The 19261-nt window shown below is 40.0% G+C and overlaps 1 protein-coding gene across 1 annotated transcript in view; it reads left to right on the plus strand.

Moving 5' to 3' along the window:
• Positions 1 to 19261, plus strand: part of LOC137198027 (retinoic acid receptor beta-like) — a 220222-nt gene that overhangs the window by 81495 nt on the left and 119466 nt on the right. The window contains exon 2 of the mRNA XM_067611615.1: positions 1448 to 1832. Coding sequence (XP_067467716.1) covers positions 1643 to 1832 — 190 coding nt within the window. The 5' untranslated portion in view covers positions 1448 to 1642. The remainder of the gene's footprint in view (positions 1 to 1447; positions 1833 to 19261) is intronic.

Consider the following 19261-nt stretch of genomic DNA (forward strand, 5'->3'; position numbering starts at 1 on the left):
TGTAAATCATGAGCTGCAGAATTGTCCAATATAAACTTACTTCCTAGGGACACTGAGCTGTGTGTGTAGTGATGTTTCTGCCAGTAGTGGCATAATCAGCAGTGATATTTATCCACAATGATGATATTTCTTCCCTCAATGATTTTTCTATTTGTCGTGATGATGATGTTTCCACCCATGGTGACACACCTGACAAAGCATTTCTACTAGTGGTGATGGTTTTGAATGCAGGGAACCCATTTTCACTCAGTGAAAACACTGAATGGATTCCATGTTCATCTGTCTGACCCAAACATCTGAATCCTCTGAACTTGTCTAGCAGATCACATCCCAGTCCATGCTATTAGAATTTACACCTCGTGTTTCGATCCCCAGATACAGATCACATTTTAATACCATGTCCCTGTCCTTCTCTCTACTCTCACCTCTCCTCTGTCTCCCTCAGTGGCATGCAGCACAGCAGCAAGACGCTATCTTGTGGCCATTTATTACAAAGTGTGGTTACGTATCACTTTAATGGCCCCCTGACTGCAGGTTAGAGCAGTTTATAACTCTGTTAAACAGAATTCAGCAGAGGGGACTTTGACATCTCAGCTCCACCCTTCTCTTTTCTCCCACCGTCACCCCGAGCCAGATGGCTGTGACCTTGGCGTGAGGAGAGTTGATATGTGAAAACAAATTCTCTGCAAGGAATATCCTGGGCAATCCTTGAAGCCTTGAGGAATAATCAGTTTTAACTTCTGAACCAAACTTGTAGTGATACTATACAGAGTGGGAGGCTTGAGGGGTTTTTTTTCTCCACTGCTAACAAATAGTTAGTCTTTGCAGAAAGGTCTTGTTTTTGAACTTACAGTATATATTCAGACGAAAAGCAGCCACAATTATTACTTTGCTTTCTTTACAAGCCTCCTTTATCTTCACAGGGACAAGGACTTTACAATTACATATTAGTTACTAGAGGGTAAAACATCAAGAAGCTAAATCTATGTGCTTTCAGTGAATGAAGTTTTCCACCAATGAATAAACTGCTTGTTTCTTGAGTCAGTGATCAGCTCAAAGGTTTTGAATACTTCCCTTATTAGTTTTTTAAAGACATGGTTTATAAATACATTCTTTGTATATTTCTTTCAGCCCAATATCCCTACAAATTAAAGTTGATATTGGAAGATCATGTGGTGTACTATTTGTGTCCAGTGCCAACGTTCAGTGCCAATGCAGGAAGTAGCTTATCTGTAGACTAAAGAGGTGGAAATTAAGGGTGAGGAGGATGAGTTGGTAATACAGGAAATTAATAAACTCTACTGAGCTAATTCTCCATTGGATTCCCCAGAATGAATAGTGGCCTAATAGTAGTTCTATTCCACATATGCAGTTTCATTCATCATCTACTGTTGGAAGAGCTAAAGAGTAGTAACTAACTAAGACTCAATGTGTATCTGTGTTACAGTGTAAGTGGGGTGAACCTCTGAGTTGACTTGGGTGACACCAACCTGCACCACCATGCATCTCTGGAGTGCTGAGGTGGTACCAAGCCTGCTCCAGTCACACTAACCGCAGCCAGGGGGTCACCTGATGGCCTCCCAGCCTCGCTACACCTCAGCTTGCTCAGTGCTCCTGCCAGCACCCTTCGCCCAACGCTGTGATGAAGACTGCCAGCCGTGCCCAGCCTCGCAGCAGTCCTCCGCTGGTCCAGATGAGGCACTACACACCTGGGGTATATCCTTTCCTTTTCCCATCGGTCATCAGCTCCCTGCCACAGCTGCCGCCACCATCACCGCAGAGGCTGCAGATCCAGCAGCCATCCAGCAGCGGCAGCACACCGTCACCTGTTGGTGAGTACTGTTGCTGCACCATCCAATGACACTGAGTTTACATTCCTGTCCACAAAACAAATTTAACATATCTTTTAAATATGGCAACAAGCAGCTTAGAGGTAAAGGAACAACACTGTAGTTACTGAAGTTGTCTCTCATACGAAAGCCTTTTTTGAGCTTTAACTCGACCTGATCTCAAGGCATCATCCTAAAAAGACTCCAATAGGAGTGGTCATTTGTTCACTTTTTACAGGTTACCTGTTGCGAGTTTTGTGGAGAAGGTTAGAATTGATGCATTGGTATACTATGTTATTTCAGTACCAAAGACCTCTGATCACATCCGTCTCCTGCCACTAGGCAATGTTGATTTCTTTTAACCATGAAGAAGATGGTTTCATTTTACCTTAACCATGACCTCCATCTTCCCTTAACCTTAACCAAGAAGTTTTAATTGCTTAAACTTGGAAAAAAAAGTAGTTCTGGTGTGTTTTGTCCCACCAATGGGAGAGCTAACATTCAATGTCAGTGCAGTGTAAGAAGCAATGTGCCCTAAATGTAGCAGGATGAAAAGCAAGGATGTGGATGTTGGGATGGTGAATGGGGGTGTTACACTTCTAAAGAACAAACAAGTACCTGTATACTGCTAAACTGTTTCCAAATCCTCTATAATATCATATCGACATAACAATGTTTCGACAACTATGGGTCTCTAACTGTGTATTTTTTGTTAACTAGAACCTGCAGAAATTAAGGATATGCGTGCCCCCACTGATACTTGCTTTTGCACTTCTGATTTTCATGCAGGAGATCAGAGTTCATGTCCTCTAACTGACCTGCAATTAATGTTTACCTTTTTATTAATGGTAACCACGATCTTTCCCTAATCTTAACTATGTGTTTTAATGTCCTCCCCCTAAACCCTGCATTTGCCTTGCAGAGATATTGCAAAACTTCCACTTAATTTTGGTATTGGATGTAAAAAAGCGTTTTGGACAATCATCCGATATCAAGTCTTACCTGGAAATAGGGTTGGAATGCACTGTTGTCTACATATGAGGATTTGTTTCAAGCAGGCACTAAAGGGTGTTAAGTGCATGAATGAACAAATTTGTACACCGAATCTACAAGTTTATCTGAGTACATTCAATCATGGTTGTTGCTCTCTGAATCAGTAGCCCCTCTCAGACCAGGCCATGCATGTCACTTGAGTAAAAGCTCACTGAACAATTAGGAGAGCCACACAAACATAGGTGGTTGCTAAGCTATTAACCATATAAACAGTGCTTATAAAGGCCTTGTTTTATACTGACATGAACTAAACAGTTCAAACTAGCAACAGACAGAATTGAAGAATCCAAGACTGAACAGATGTCATCACAGTTCTCTTGGCTCGGGCTTGGAAAAATTTTTTTTTGGACTACAGTTTTTAACAGAACTTAATGATGGAGTTTGAGACATGGGTATTTTCCAGGCAGGGACAGCCTAATGAAGGGATGAAGATATTATTTGTTACATTTGGGAAAATGTAGAATCCAGTGTCTTGCCCCGTACTAAGAATTAATAACTCATTTACACCTGGCAGAGATCTGATGGGATCAGAATGCTATCAGACCTGCCAGACCATATCTGAAGGTAGTCAGGCTTGCACTGTGATGGATCTCGGTAAGGTATAAATGCAGTCCATGCAGCATGACTGCATTCATAGAAAAAAAAAAATCGGCCCAGGGATGAACCAGATCCAGATACAGGTCACATGTTAATACCAGGTGTATATAGGGCCTAAAGGTCAGGATATCTCAGCCTCTACTCTGTTGATTTTTACCTTTTTTTCTTATTCTGTCACCTTGGAGTCTTCCAACGAAGTGCAATACTAAATCGCTGGAATACCCCTTTCATTAGTGTATAATAGTATGATAGAGACATTATACCTACTTCCCTACAACTACTACTAAATACTCTTGAGATGTAGCTTGAGAAGTGCTTTAAATCTTTAAGAGATGCACATTTATATTAAGATGACTTTCATAGCTGCAAAATGAAAAACTTGAAGAACTGGAGTTCATTGTTGGGAGACGACATTAACCAGACAGAACATGACGATAACATCTCAGATAATAGTGAGTAATCCAGACAGCTGCATGGCTCCTGGATGATTTCCTCTCTAAAAGTGGCCCAAGGTTATCTCCACTACTGTAGGAATATTTTGACAAACTCTGGTTTGTGTTGGTGAAGTTTGTGCTCTGCTGTTTTCAACTGTTTTCATCTCCACATATTTACTCCCTCTGTTTTCCCTCCCCCCTCTTCACCACCACCTAAAAATCTGCTTCGACATGAAAACCAGCAGGCAGGTTCACCCAGGGGGGATTCTTCCCTCAGCGAGGTGCTCAGGTGTGCAGAGTTGTGTGCTGCTGAACTCAGAAGTGTAAATAAACAAAACACAGAGAGTCTGGGAATTTCAATATTATTTGTTGATTTTTTTGAGTTGAGTTGAGTTGATTTTTTTTCTTAATTCCCATTGTTAATTTGCCTCTTTCTCAAATGTTCTGAGAAATTAGACTCAAACTAAATAAAATGTTGAATATCTAAATCAGAATGCCATATCTCTCTTTTCCCATTCATCAGAGCAAGAGCATTTAAGTGGAAAGGTCCTAAAATTGTGAGACTCAGCTAAGATCAATTGGTATTCGATTTCAGTTTATTTCAGCTTTATTATTATACTTATATACTTCCCCCATTCATCTTAGAAAAAGTCAGCATAATGTGCAGACATGCCATACCTATCCCGGTGTTGCTCTGAGAAATACTGTTTTCACCCTCTTATTTATTTCAGTCAGTTCTATTTTTCTGTTCATTCATTTGGTGTCAGCTGTTTTCAGTGAAATTCATCACTTGTATACATTTCTTACATTAAAGGCCCTTTTACATACACTAGAGCTCGCTACAGATAAACAGCACAAAAATATAAAGAAGTTGCAGTCACAATGCTGCATCAAAAGTAGGCCTATTTACATCTACCACAATCCAAGCATAAGACACTTATCCTGATTTTTTCAATAAAGTTTTGCATCATGAAAGGACCAGATGACAGAGAGATGGTTTAAATACATCTTGGAGAAGAATTCTTCAAAAAGAGCCAATGTGGTATCAGCTATGCCTATTATAGCAGGTAGATGTGCCATTGTATCAGGGAGAGACTTGCCCAGACCCACTTTGAAGAGGCTCTATGCCTGTTGTGGTGAATCTAGTCATAAAATTTAAACAAAAAAACAGAAAAAGAAGAAGAAGAAGAAGAGGAATTGAACCAAACAAACCAAAACCAGTGCCAGCACCCGTGTCCCTTTGCAGACTTGAATACATCAATTAAGAACTTGTGTTCTTTTTTTTGTACCTTTTTAAAAAAAAAAATTTTTCGGTTGCCATCTAGCTGTTGTGACATGTGATGTTGTTATTGGGTGAACCTGTATTGTTCCAGACAAAAATGGTTTGAAATCAACCAGGGAGTAAATAGATAAATGCTGGGATTCGCTTTGTATGTATATTCATTCAGCGATATGTTTTTATATGACATGAAAATTAATAGTCCTACATATCTCACTCTGTGTAAAAGAACCTCAATCCTCCAATTTTCTAGTTGGCTTTTAATGTGAAACATCATCAGAAAGTGTTTCTTTGACGGTAACTTAACACCAATCAAGAGAACAGCAAAGTAGAACTGAGAGGAACTCTTTAGTGAGTGAGGACAGCATTTCTGGTCAGGAGAAAATCAGAACAGATTGGTGAGTATGACATGATGCCCTCGGTAAACTGATGGAAGTAGTTCTGTAGAAATGTTTATCATGCTGAATTTTCTATGTGAGACATTATAATATAGGTAATTCCACACCACAACCCCCAACTACCCCCTTTTTTTTCATTGCCTTTATTTATGTGCCCACTGTCCAGCCATTATTTGAATATGAGAGTTAGACCAATGGCTCCCAAAACTTTTAGCTTGTGACACAGGTTGGAGAATTTCAGAGAGTGATTTTCCCTGAAATTGTTTAATTTGAATCATTTTTCAATCAGATTTTTAGTGGCACCCTAGTAGCCATCTTATGACCTGTTTTCAGGGTCCCAGTCCCGAGGTCGTGAATCATTGAGTTAAACCAGTGACTTCAATCAAAGTGACACATAGTTTGCCTTTCATATTGAAAATATACCTATAATAAGACGTATCAAAATATGTTTAAAAATACCATTTCACAGTCGAAAGCAACATGAAGAGAATGTCAATACATTAAAATAATCTCGCTTAGCTGACTGGGGCAGGACAGAGTTTAGACATGAAATATACAGCACCATCAATAATATAATAACAATAAAAATAAAAACAACAATAAAAAGGAGATAAAAAGAGAACATATGCTGTCTTCTCCTTGATCATCCTTTGGTGTATGAAATAGACTAAAACAGAGACTGTATTATTTACAACATTAGAGACAAAAGAATAAATCTGAGCCTGTCTGATACAGATATGTCTGAACTTTGGGCATCAAGGAAATCCAGATGAAACAAACAGTAAGGTAATGAGCACTGCCATGGGTGTGATTTGTGAATTCACACAAACGATCCAGGCCGTCGTAGCGTCCCTGGGGACACACTCAAACACTCGCTGTTGTTGGGTCAGTGGGCCGGTTTGCCCTGCCTGCTGCCTTCTACCTCCACTGGGGGATTCGCAATGGAAACTGAACTCTATTGCAAACATCACATACCTCCTGGGAACTCCAGTGGCCCAGTCAACATCACTGAGGGGTCTGTGTGTGTGTGTCTGTGTGTGTGTGAGAGACAGTAAGAAAGACAAAGAGAGAGAGAGGGAGGGAGCATGTGTAAGTATGAAAGAGATAAAAAGGAGAACCAAAGACAAAAGAAATATTATAATCAAGCACACACATTAATGCATGAATTCTGAATTTTTACATTCATATTGCAGCCATTTCCATTATGCATAATAGGGTTTTAACATACATGATTTTCTGAAGGGTGATGCTGGTGTTCTTTGGACTTGTTGCAGAATCCATTTTCATACATTATGTTTTGTTTTTTACAACTTTAACTTCCAAACATAAAATCAAAAATACAAAAGAAATAATAATTATAACCTGTATTAACCCCTTAAGCATTAAAGGAGAACAGAGGTTTTAAAATGTTAATATATTCTTCTGTTTCAGGCATACTTTAGTTTCCATTCCATTCAATATTTAACCTATTCGTATGCTAACAAAACGTAATCAGTCACAGTTACAGTACCATTAAATCTTTATTACCAATTACTATACACTATTGTTATGAGGTAATATAACGCAGCCTTTTCAGTCTGTATTTAAACTGCAGTATCACAAAAATAATGTAACTTTGGCAAAAAGAAAAAAAAACTGCATACTTGATGTTCATTGTGATGGATTATTAGTTAATGAAAACCAAAGGCTGCCTGGAACAGTAGCAAAAAGTACTTGATTTTTAGTTAAACTGCGAAAACTTGCAAACTCACTGGTATGCTACTTAAAGTACTTCAAAGTTATAAAAAAATATCCCATATATACTGTATCTACCTGTTCTTCTAATTAAAGCTATTTTACAACACTTAAACCAAGTGAAATATTCAGAGTTGGACCATGACTGTGCATCTAAAGAAAAAACTATTGACTATTGTATTATTTTAGACACATTTCATTATCGTGGCAATAGGTTATCTTTCAGCAATTTCTGTCTCCAATATAACGTGTATCAGAATTTAAAATAAGTTTCTGTGGGCTCTGGAGGAAGGATGTGGTGTTAACCCATTGATTCAACTCTAGAATACTATATTGGGTTCCATATAACTAGAACCATGCCTGCAAGGAAAAGTTTTTATACCTTCCAAATGGCTAGACTTGAAGGAGGCTGCGATCATTGCCTCCTTCTGACTGGATCCCACTAAGTCCCCGATCAAAAGCAAAACAAAATCAAACCCTAACCCATCATTCTCAGACTGTAGTATCTAAAAAAGCATCACACAAGCATGTCAGCAAGCTGGTTAATGGATCCTGTCATTCGCACACTTCCAGCCTCTCCACATCTGTCGCATCCCCTCCCGATGCTCTCCTTCCGTCTGGCCTTGAGGGGGACAAGGGAGGGGACACCTGTACTTCCAACCTGTCAGTGTCCTACCTGCTGATGACCCCAACAGATTATCAAAGCCTTCATCTGACAGGGAAATGTCAACATGCTCTTCATCTTATAGAGAAAGACACTGCTTCTCCATCGCCCAGGAAACATTTCTTCCTCTCTCCTCCCTGAAATCCACACAGCAACATCAGGTCTCGAGCTGAGAGTGTGTCCTGTCAGTTGTGATAAGCAGACTGGTACCTGAGGGTAATGCATACATGTTTTTGAAATAAACATGCTGTGTAGCTACATCGTAGTAAGGTCTAGTGTACTAATGTAAAAGGAAAATGCATAAAAGGGTCAGTTCACACAAATCACTCACTTATCTCTTATGATATCTGGCCATGCAAACTTTTTTTAAATGTAATTTTTCAATGCAGCAAGCAACACTAACAAAATTCCATTCACCTCTATAAGCCTTTTTCACAGCAGAAAGTTTGACCTCTCATAATAGGAAAATCACAGGCATTACTAATAACATTAATGATGGCTCTGCTCTATTCAAGTGTCCCAGTAAGTCATGACAGTGTGACAGTGAACCAACATAAACAATACCGGGACCCTGAACCCGAAGCAGCTACAAATTAAAAATGCCTATTGTATTGAGGTTGAGGCAGAAATATCATGGGTTTAATACCCAAACCTTGGCAAAAAAAACAACCAAGACTATCTACAAGGTTAGATACAACAGAGGTAAAGGTGTTTCGATTTTAGGTGTACCAAGCCTGAAATGGAACAGCTTTTTTTGTGGTCCTTAAAAGAGTACTCAAACAATAGCACACAATTGCAACAATTGCATTGCACTCCTATAACATTGCCGAAAAGAAAAAAGTGTCAATCGATGTGGCAGAACAAGAGATAATGTCATTTTTTATTCCATGCGTTCTTCTTCCTTTTCAAAACCTGATGCCTACATTTCCCACAATGCAACTCAATCACTGACAGTTATTGTTATGCTAGTAGCAGTTAATGTAGCCTAGCCTCCAGCAGAGATGAGCAGTGGGCTACAGAGGTCTGGTAATCTCACTTCTTTCTAACTCCACACTCCCAGATTATTTTCATTTTCAACTTGTAGTCTTCAGAACCAGCCGACGCTGACTCAAGTGACATCATTTTAGGCAATTTATCAGAATCCACTCAGCTCCCTCTTGATACAGAAAATACTTTATACTACTTTTTTGCATATGCAGCAGTACTTCACAACACCTGTAAACAGATGTATGATGTGTAAAATCAGTGGAGTTCCCCTCTAACATGACCACAGACTAGAAATCAGTTCTGCAACCTTTTTATCTGCCATTACATCTATCATAACACTATAAGTTCTCACATAAAAGCTGGAATTCGGATAATGGCACCATCCTTATTTGTCTATGGCCACAAACACAAACGATCTGCACCCAATAAATGCCAGGTAAAAACATTGAGGGTTGGTAGAATTACGGTTCACATGGTAAATTCAACATAATGTACATTTTCCCAACACTAATGTTAGAAGTACAACATCAGACCCATGTCATACTCACCACTCTGCTGCTCTCATTTCCACTTTTTAACAGAAACACACATTTATTCACTAATTATTTCCATTTGCTTCCACTTTGCCATTTTTTCAATCACTGTCAAGGTACCATCAATGAAACTTCCTATAGATGTTTCACATTAAAAGCCTACAAGGAAAGGAGGGGATTATCGCCTTTGAGTTGCTGCCAGCCTTTTAATGTGCAGAAAACATCTTTGCAGCAACATCTTTGAATGTATCGAGGCAAAATGTAAATATGACGGAGATGCTGAGTTTCAAATTTCAAATGGGAGTGGATCACAAAAAAGGGAGGACTCTTAATAAAATATGATGAGATGTAGTTTTAAAAAAAGGTCTCTAATGTAAGCATTTTTCATATAAAGGTGAAGTTTAGGTAAATACAGGTCCCGTCTACTAGAATTGAGAATTTACAATATGTTAAAATTGCTGCATTTCACCTTTAAAGTGTTTCATATGAGCTTAGAAACCAATGTCAGACAGAATACATCATCCAATTAGAGAAAGAGAAAACTTTCTCACAATATATAATATATAATAAAACCCATCTGCATGTGTAAGTGAGGCCTGAGAGATGACACACACATACACACATTTATACAGCGATATGTATGCATGGACATAAGTTATACACAGCATTGCTTTAATACTTTCTTTGTGCCACTCTAATAATCCACTGATACAACATGTCTGCACAGCACCTAATCTTAAAAGAGACTCAGCTGTCAGTTTGCTCTCAAACTTTGCAAATACACACTCACACACCTACACATTCATCTTTTTATTCCTCCAGATTTATCCCCACCTCTTTCCCTACCCCTTCCTTTGTCTTCCTCGCTCATTTCAAGTCACTGTCTGCCTGACTGTCTGTCAGTGTTTCCCTGTTGTTATTTTAGAATCCATCGCAGAGTATTTAGGTCACATGCGGTTTCTAGCCCTGGCAAAGTATGAATAATGCAGACTTCTCTTATTACACCATGTGCTAACCCTCTGGATTGAAAATCAATGTGCACTCAAGTGGCTGGCAAAGGAATGGAGCTAACTCGCCAGCCGCTACGCCAAGAGAAGCGAAGAGAGCAAGGGCAACATCTGATAGTGTACCCTAAAGGTTTAACAACATTTCTATTTTAACAGGTTTCAAGCCTTTACCCAATACAATATGCTTTTCATCTGCCGACTGCAAAAGGCGTTGGGACTTCATTTACTGAGGGCTGAATGTGATGAGAACAAGAGGTTGTGGAACAAAAAAAAGTAAGACAAAGATTATTGGACATCGACAATGCATAGAGGAATGTCTGAAAACCAGACCATTGTCGGGGACGTATGACTGATTGAAGAAGGGCTGGGAGAGTTTTTTTACCCCCACTGTTTCCAACCTTTCAGTGCACTCCCTCCTACAGTTCAACCATAGTTCACATTGCGAGGAGTTTCCCCCCACCACCCACCCCCACCTTCCCCGTGTAGTGCTTGGAGAATCCTATGCATACATGCAACCGCACATTCCACACATAGACTAAAACAGTGTTTACAACATGATCCACAGTTTGCCTCTGGTTTGGAAAGGTGCCTGCGCTGCTGCAAGCAACACTAGTTACCCGCTGCGATCACATTGGCCATGGGGTTTTTGATGGTGAGGGTTTTTTTTTATGGGAGAGACCCCCCTGACATCTGGCACACATCTGGAGCTGTTTAATGAGAGGCTCAGTCTGCCCGACTTTTTACTTCGAGCCCACCATCAATCCACTTCATTCTCGAGTTGTCAAGAGACTCCAACTCTCATCTCCTCGCTTTGGCAAAAGCCAAATGATGTCAATACATGAATGATAACAGTCTGTAAAAACATGCAAGGGGAAAATATCAAACTGAGCAAAACTAATTGGGGAGGCTTCGATTTGGAATGCATCTTATGGTATTTACTCCCCAAAGCAATAAGCAACCTGTGATTGGAGCTGTGTTGATTACAGAGCTTACTGTAGTTTATTGATATGATTTCTGTGCCATACACCTGTGGGTAGACCTGGGGCTTTAATGCACTGTGTTTGTGTCTCCGAGCCATGAGAATCTGCTCAATAACTGGGAAGAAAGAGATTTTTGCTGGGACTGAATCCAAACTCATTTTAGATTTCTCTTTTGGAAAATGAATTCACTTCGTAGTCAACAGACGAACTGGTACGATTCTGTTCTTAAAGCCATGCTGGTGTTTTGTGAGGTAAATATCCAAATGTGCATCTTAACGTATGGCCTCCCCTGCCTGTGGTCACAGTGCATTCTCCATGGTAGCCACCCATAAATCAAGAAAATGGCTCCTTTTGTATGTTCATTAATAGGCACAACATGCGTCCATACAAAACCCCAACTATTCTTTGAATGGACTTTGATTGAAAGCCAGTCTTTTTAACAGCGGCATTCTTATTCTCGCCCTGTAGCAGCTTGTCTAGCTGTCCGCGTTCTTATTTATTACCCCTTGAAGATGAGACAATGAAAAAGCAGTTCTCAGAGCTCTGTTTGCATTGAGAGGCCCGGAGCACAAAGCAGCCGGAGAGCATCTCATTGTTCGACAGGGCCAGCAGAGATGCGGCTCGCTTCAAAGATTGCCTCTTTTTTTTGGTGGTGGTGGGTGGTATGGGAGTGGAGGAGGGGCTCGGAACTAACCATGAGGAGTAGATTTCATCACAGGAAGGGATGTGGGGGCAGGGAGAGCCGGGTGGAGCTGGAGATCCAGGAGTCAAACACAGGCCAACGTGAACTTTCCAGCACTAAATTTGGTTCACATCTATAGGAAGCTTTACTGTGCTCAGGTTTGTGCCCTGCAGAGGATGCAAACACTTTGAAATGTGGTGGAGGCTTGAGATTTAGATAAATGATCATGGGAAGTATATCCTGCTGTTGCAACTGAGGTTTTTATAAGAGTCTTAAGTGGCAATGCAAATAGAGCCTGGTAGTCGCAGCAAAACGAGGAGCAAAGTCCAGTTTTCACAATGTGTTTCCCTTCATTTGATCTGGACTCAGAAATGGAAAAAAGGGGGTTGGGAAATGAGTGGTAGTCTTAAGCTTCCCACAAAGAAGCTATTTAATGTGTGTCCGTGAGTTGTGTGTATGAACCTGCAATTATGAGGCAGAGAGCCCAAGTCTGCACTCAGAGATAAGTTGGACGGATGTTCGCTCTCATTCATAGAGAGCCAATGCGCTTTACTCTGCTAAATGGGCTACGGATACTCCACAACATGCGGCCTGACTCTGAAATACACACAGAGATGGAAAAACATGGGGATATCAATGACAAGACACAGACAAACGAGTGCATATAAGCAATGTGCACACACTCATAGACTTGTTTTCTTAATTTGCAGGTAGCTATATTTGACATTCTGGAAAGTGATTGCAGATGAATATTAGCAGACATCAGCTAACTCATTGCAGTATAATTACACTTATTATTACAATTTGGGTCTTATTTCTATCAGTAATAATAACATTGCATTCCCCAGGTTAATGGCTTGGATCTGGGAACACTATCACTTAAACAAAGTTAGATGGGACAAGAAATATGAGCAGTCAGACAATCAGACAGATTTTAAACAAACCTGCAGGTTAGCCAAACTTATCTGGAAGGGAAAAGAAGGTAAATGGTAAAATTAGTATCCAAACTGTCAGTTGGAAACATCCATCATATTTCACAGTTCAACTTTGACCTTGCAATGAAGGGATTGTTAACTGACATTTTGGGTGTGCTCAGTTTCAGCTAAAAAAAAAAAGTGGTTAAGATAATCTGGCTAAACTTTTGGCTCATTAACAACCTGTCTGATCACTCATGTTCATTGCCCTGTTGGACTTGATGGCCAGATATACAAAAGTAAGACCTCAGTTCTACTTTACTGTTTTGTGTCACTCTCAGCGCTCTCATCAACTTCATTTTCGGTGTAAAAAAGCTCTGATAAACTCACTGTACACTACCTGTCCAGTGCCAAAAAGCAGACAGAGTTAGTGACTAGCTGTTGAACATAGTGGAGCATTTAGCGGCAAGATATTTTCCTCTGGAGTTGGAGACCAAAACAGAGCTAAGAGGAGGGAGAATATTGAATATTCATCAAATGACCACATGACTCCTACTGAATGCTAATAATGCTCTTTACCTGCTGCATGTGTAATAGGCAGCTGTTAGCTAACAAGTACACCATGTTTTTTACAGCTACTTGTGCTGCCCCCAAGTGGTTAAAAATAAATGATTGCATGTTTAAGGTTAGGAAAGGTTAATTAAGATTGTGGAACTATATTCACATCCTTACTTTCCGCTTCTCTACAAGTCCACCCTGCTCCCTCTGTACATTGGCAGTGGATGTAGAGCATTCACTGTAGATTCATTCACTGGGCTGGACAAACCAGAATTATCCAGTAATTTTGATCTATGTGCACTATCCCTGACAAACAAATAAGTAAATACAGAGATCATATGGCCAGTTCACATTTGGAAGTGTGAAAAGGGCCAGTTCCCACAGACGCTCTGAGCCTTGCTGTCTCTGCTGTGATCCGTCACACTGTGGCATACACACCGAGCATTTGTGTTTGCAGTGTGTCTGCCTCGGTCGAGCCCTTTGTATAGCCACAGCGCTATATTTAGCCTCTGGTCACAACTTAGCTCCTAGCTCATCAATTATATTAGGCTGAGTGCATTCTGCGAGCATGTGGCTGTTGGACAAATGCTTGTTGGTCTAGTGGTAGGCTGAAGAGATAGCATTATCAGGACTGGAGGGCCATCACATAGAAGTTGCTTTCTTCAATCTCTCCATTTGCTGCTTGGCTGCAGGTTCCTGGCCAACACCAGCACGCACAACCCATGAACAGATCCCTCTAATCGAGTGAGTTTGTCTTGGGGGAAGGCCAGCAGACTGTGGAGCCTTTTTTTTTTTTTTTTTTGGTTGAGAACGCGAACAAAAGGTTGTTTATGTGTGGAGGCTGTTCTCTCAAAGAGGGAGCTGGGTTAGCTGTGTCTGTTTGTGGCGATGCAGGCAGGCAGGCTTTGAAAGGCGCTAAGCCACATACTCCTGGGCTCTGCAGAACAGCAGCAGCAGCACTGTAGAGCTCCAGCAACTGATTAACAACCGCTGGATGTATGGAGCTGAGGCAGAAAACAGCCGAGAGAGACAAAAGACGGAGAACAAACAGCTCAGTGACAGATTGATGGTTTCACTCGCAACAACGTTACCTCAATGAGTAATGACAGACAAGGAAATTGAATATCAAAGAATGATGTATTGACTTGATATTGACTGAAGTTGATTTTATGTAACATATGCAATTTTCATGTGTCGGCTCAACAGAAAAAACCTTTCTTGGCCAGTCAAGTTCTTTTCTATATAGGAGACAGTAAGTCCCTTTCCTCCCCCCTTACTTTCCCTCCATAGGACTCTGGATGCCTTGACAAAGGCTTGACCTGGTGCCCTGAACTGGCTCATGAATGAGAAACAACTAACGTGGATTCTACAGGGTTGTCTCCTTACAGCACAATAGTTTAGGCGCCAGCTGGAACCACCAGCTTCTTCTTGTTTCTCAAATTCAAGGGGTGAATTTTTGAGACCTACAGTAGGAGATGACATTTGTTCGACAGTTGAATCATCCCAAGTTCCAAATGATAAGATAATACAGTACATACTGTACAACAATAAGGTCTAACTAGGCTTTAAAGAAAGTGCTTGTCCGATCGTTAAACAGCATTTTAAACCCCCTAATCCCACGCCTTTCCAATATTGAACTTGGGGCAGGGGGTTGCTGCGTCCTACAATTTTGGTAACTTTGCGAAACCGATCCATCAAGTACACCCACTTCCCACATGGACTGGCCAGTTTTGTGGAGGTGAGAAACTTCTCTTGTTCATTCTTTACACAGGTACTTCCATTATTTTTTGTGTACAACCGGGTGCAACACCATGAACACCTTTGATAAGAACCTGTCTGAAAGTGTACAATTTTGGTACATTTGGTGCAAATGGTCCATTTTCATACCATCTGTATGATTCATCGTGTCTGGCCTCTCTCTATGACAGCAGGCTTTTTGCCTCTTTGTTCGATTTTGACCAGTATAAACACTTTCACCTTTAGACATGGTTGGATAGCAAACTAGTTTGTTTCATACACCAGCCTTTAAGATTCTCAGGGGCCCTGTGTAAAATCAGGTATCTTTTTATTTTGTTGAAATCCCAAATATCAAAAATAATTCCAATTAGGGAAAAATATGACTCATAGGCCATAATCGAGGCCTTTGCAGTTGCAGACAGTTCTATAATTTTAAAATTAAAGCCCAAATTTGCATTCAAAAGACAAAATCATATCATCTTACAGTCTAATTTCCTGTTCAGCGTGTCTGTTTGGCAGCTTGTGACATTTAAATGTTTGAGAACCTTAAAACCAAAATATTATGTTTATAGAATTAGGAGGCTAAATGATGAGCCAAAAAAGAGCAACAAGAGGAAAAAGGAGAACGGTAGGGAAGCAGGATTTTGGATGACAGCGAGCCAGAGAGCAGAAGAATAAGCGCAGCAGAGGGAAAGGTTCAGTGTCGAGGTGGGGGTGAGGGGATTTTAGCCATCCTTTGGGCAAGCCTCTAGTCCGGGTCACTGTTGGCCCTCAGGAAGGCCCTTCTGCATTCCTGTCCTCTGGGTGACCCCTTATGTAGGGCTGCGAGACTTATTGGAGTAATCAGCTGCTGTCACCACCTTGGTTATGCTGCATGGACTCAATCCAATAAATGTGAATGGGACATGTAATAGCACCTGATGAAAAGTAAGTTTGTTTGCCTGAAAGGAGGCCCTCTGAGTTTTTCCTTTTTGTCCACTTTTTTTTTTTTTGGCTGTATGTTTTGCTTTCTCCTCATACCTTTCTGTTTGTATCAGAAATGGAAAACTACTGCATGAACAAGGGAGGTAGTGGAAGAGAAACCAAACTATACATCCTTCATTACAAAATCACCTGTTTACGCTGTCATAAATCTTTATGATATGAAATTTAAAGAACTGATCATAGTAAAAAGATTCAAACAGATGTAAATTGTATAAAGAGGGCGTTAGAATAGCAAAAACATCCAGCAATAATACCATACAGTATTTTTTTTTTTTTTTTTTTTTTTGCTGGGTTTGCTGATAAAGATGCTTATTTAAGTTTGTACAAGATTTTGAGAAAACTATTGGCAAGGCTATCTTCTACTGGTGCCACCACCAGGCAAACATTTCCACCTGTACATCAAGAAATATCAATACTAATCAAATTCAAACACATCACATTAGCACAATCATGCTCTTCAGAGGATGAACCCTTTCCATTTTGTACAATCCTTGAACTTTCCTCTAGTGCCACCCTCAGGACAAAATGTTCACTTTGAACACGAGGTATCTAAATCTAACAGGCAGGCTGACATGAAGTTTGCAATTAGCAAGCTTCAACAGGATAGGCCCATATCCTGATGTCAGGGTCTTTTTCAAGTTAATGTCTGCACTATGGACATGGTGGCTTTGTGGTGCAAACGTGGTGGAAAGCATGATGTTCAAGTGTGCCCAAAATATTATGCCATAGCTCATTTAACATTAAGCAAATCAACAGGTTTTTAAAACATAGCTAATAAAAAATGTTAAAAATCAGGTTAGGGGTGGTCCCAACCAAAGTAACTTCAAAGTAACCTTTATTTATTCAGATAAGTTTCTCTTTTGCAGGAACACCTTGATCACATTCACACAGTTACACACATTCACACCTGGAAGCTGCCCAGTACAACTACAGTCTGATCTGCCGGCCACTGAGCAGCTCCACTGGCGCAGCTGGGGTTAAGGACCTTGCTCAAGGGCACCTCAGTGGTTGTGATGAGGAGGGGCAAGCACTGCTTTTTCACTTTCCCCATCCAGATTTATCCTGCCGGTCTGGGGATTGAAACGATGACCTTCCGATCACAAGCTTGCTTCTCCAACCTTCAGGCCACCACTGCAAAAGTCTAACTACTTCTGACTATAAAAATGATTGAATGACTTTAAAATGTAATAATTTGCAAACATATGGAATGTGATATTTGTCAACACATTGAGATTTTTAAAATAACGCAGAAACCAAATATTTCTCTCTCTCTCCATCTGATGGCTGAAAAGCTCCACTGTCTGAGATTTTACTTTAAAAGTGGACAGAAGGGTCTAACAGGATAACACTTCCCTGTCCATACACAATCACCATAGTTGTACATGTAAGTCTGCAGAAAATAGACTTGAAGCATAAAAATTCTCTGAGTAGCAATTACATGTGTAAAGCATGATTCATTACATCACTGTTGTAGATAGTTACCCTGCTCATTTTAAGTAGCCAACCAATAGAAGTTCTTCTTAACCTTAATAGTCTTATATGACTGTTTGATCAACATTTTATATTTGCTGATCCTAAATGGATAAAGAAAGAACTGGGTTTATGATACAGCATTTATTTGCCTTATGCCTTCGGTCTATACAGAGTCTGTGCTTGTTGTTGTGTTACTGTACTGTAATGTTTGGGAGTCCTTTTCTTCAGACTCATGGGGAGAAAACAGCAGAAAAAGAGAAAGGCTGAGAAGTATTGATTTTCTGGCACCACCCTGCTCAGATTAAGAAATGCCAATACGAGGATTCCACCCCGACTCTCTGGTTCATGTCGAGTTCACTTGTCATTTTCTATAATTCTGACAAAATCAAGATGCTTAACCGTGATGTAGTTAGCCATGCTGGGCCGCCCTAGGGCTTTCTGATTGAATTAGGCGTCTGTGTTCTGCCATTTGGTACCAGCCTGAAGTATTCCCAACACTTAATGGGGGAAGAGGTTATTTACTGTTTTCAAAGAGGGGATTTAAAAAAATGAACAATGCTGCTGTTCATAAATTCAGCAATTAGGAGTCTCTCAGCTTTCCTACAGCTAATATAACTGTTTGCTTTTCGTAACATGGCATGCTGTGATTGCTTATGTACATAATACATCAATAGATTTCATATAGGATTTAGATTTTTAGGCAATATGCCTGTTTGACTGTGACTGCTGTAAAGTAAATATATGCCTTTACAGTACAGTTCCAACCAGCATTTGTACATTGTAATGAACTGCAAAGAAGAGATGAAGGTGGGCATTTTTATACAATCAATGGCAATGTATACAGCATATAATTTAAGTTGCTATGGTGACAAAACCATTTGTTTTATGTATGTGAAAAATTACCATAGCTAATGAATAAACATTCACATCAGGGTTACTCCCACACAAAGAAAAAAACAACCAAAAATCAACAACAACAAAAAAAACACTGCTACTACTACTGATGAGAGAACAGACATTTTGACTTGTCACAGCAGGAAAAACACAGGTGTTACTGATAACATTAACGATGTTCTATTCAAGTGTCCCAGTAAGCTGTGACAGGTGAGCCAGCATGTGCAATATGAGCACCCTGAAACTGAAGCAGCTAAATGGAATTCAACTATCATTCACTTTATTATTTACACTTGTGCTTTTACTGTGACATGTTAAATGTCTGTGAAAAAGGCCTATGGTGACCAGATGTCAAAGGATTCTCTGAGATAAAAGAAACAGCCTAAAGATTTAAAACAACATGTTTAAGAGAGCACTTGAAGTGCGTTTGCATAAATCCAGTTCCTTTTAGGAGTGAACTCTTAAGGAAAATCTTAGAGAATTAGTGAAACACTTTGGAAAACACATTTAAAGATCTAGTTTCA

This window comes from Thunnus thynnus, chromosome 15, assembly GCF_963924715.1.
Source record: "Thunnus thynnus chromosome 15, fThuThy2.1, whole genome shotgun sequence".
Taxonomy (NCBI): Eukaryota; Metazoa; Chordata; class Actinopteri; order Scombriformes; family Scombridae; genus Thunnus; species Thunnus thynnus.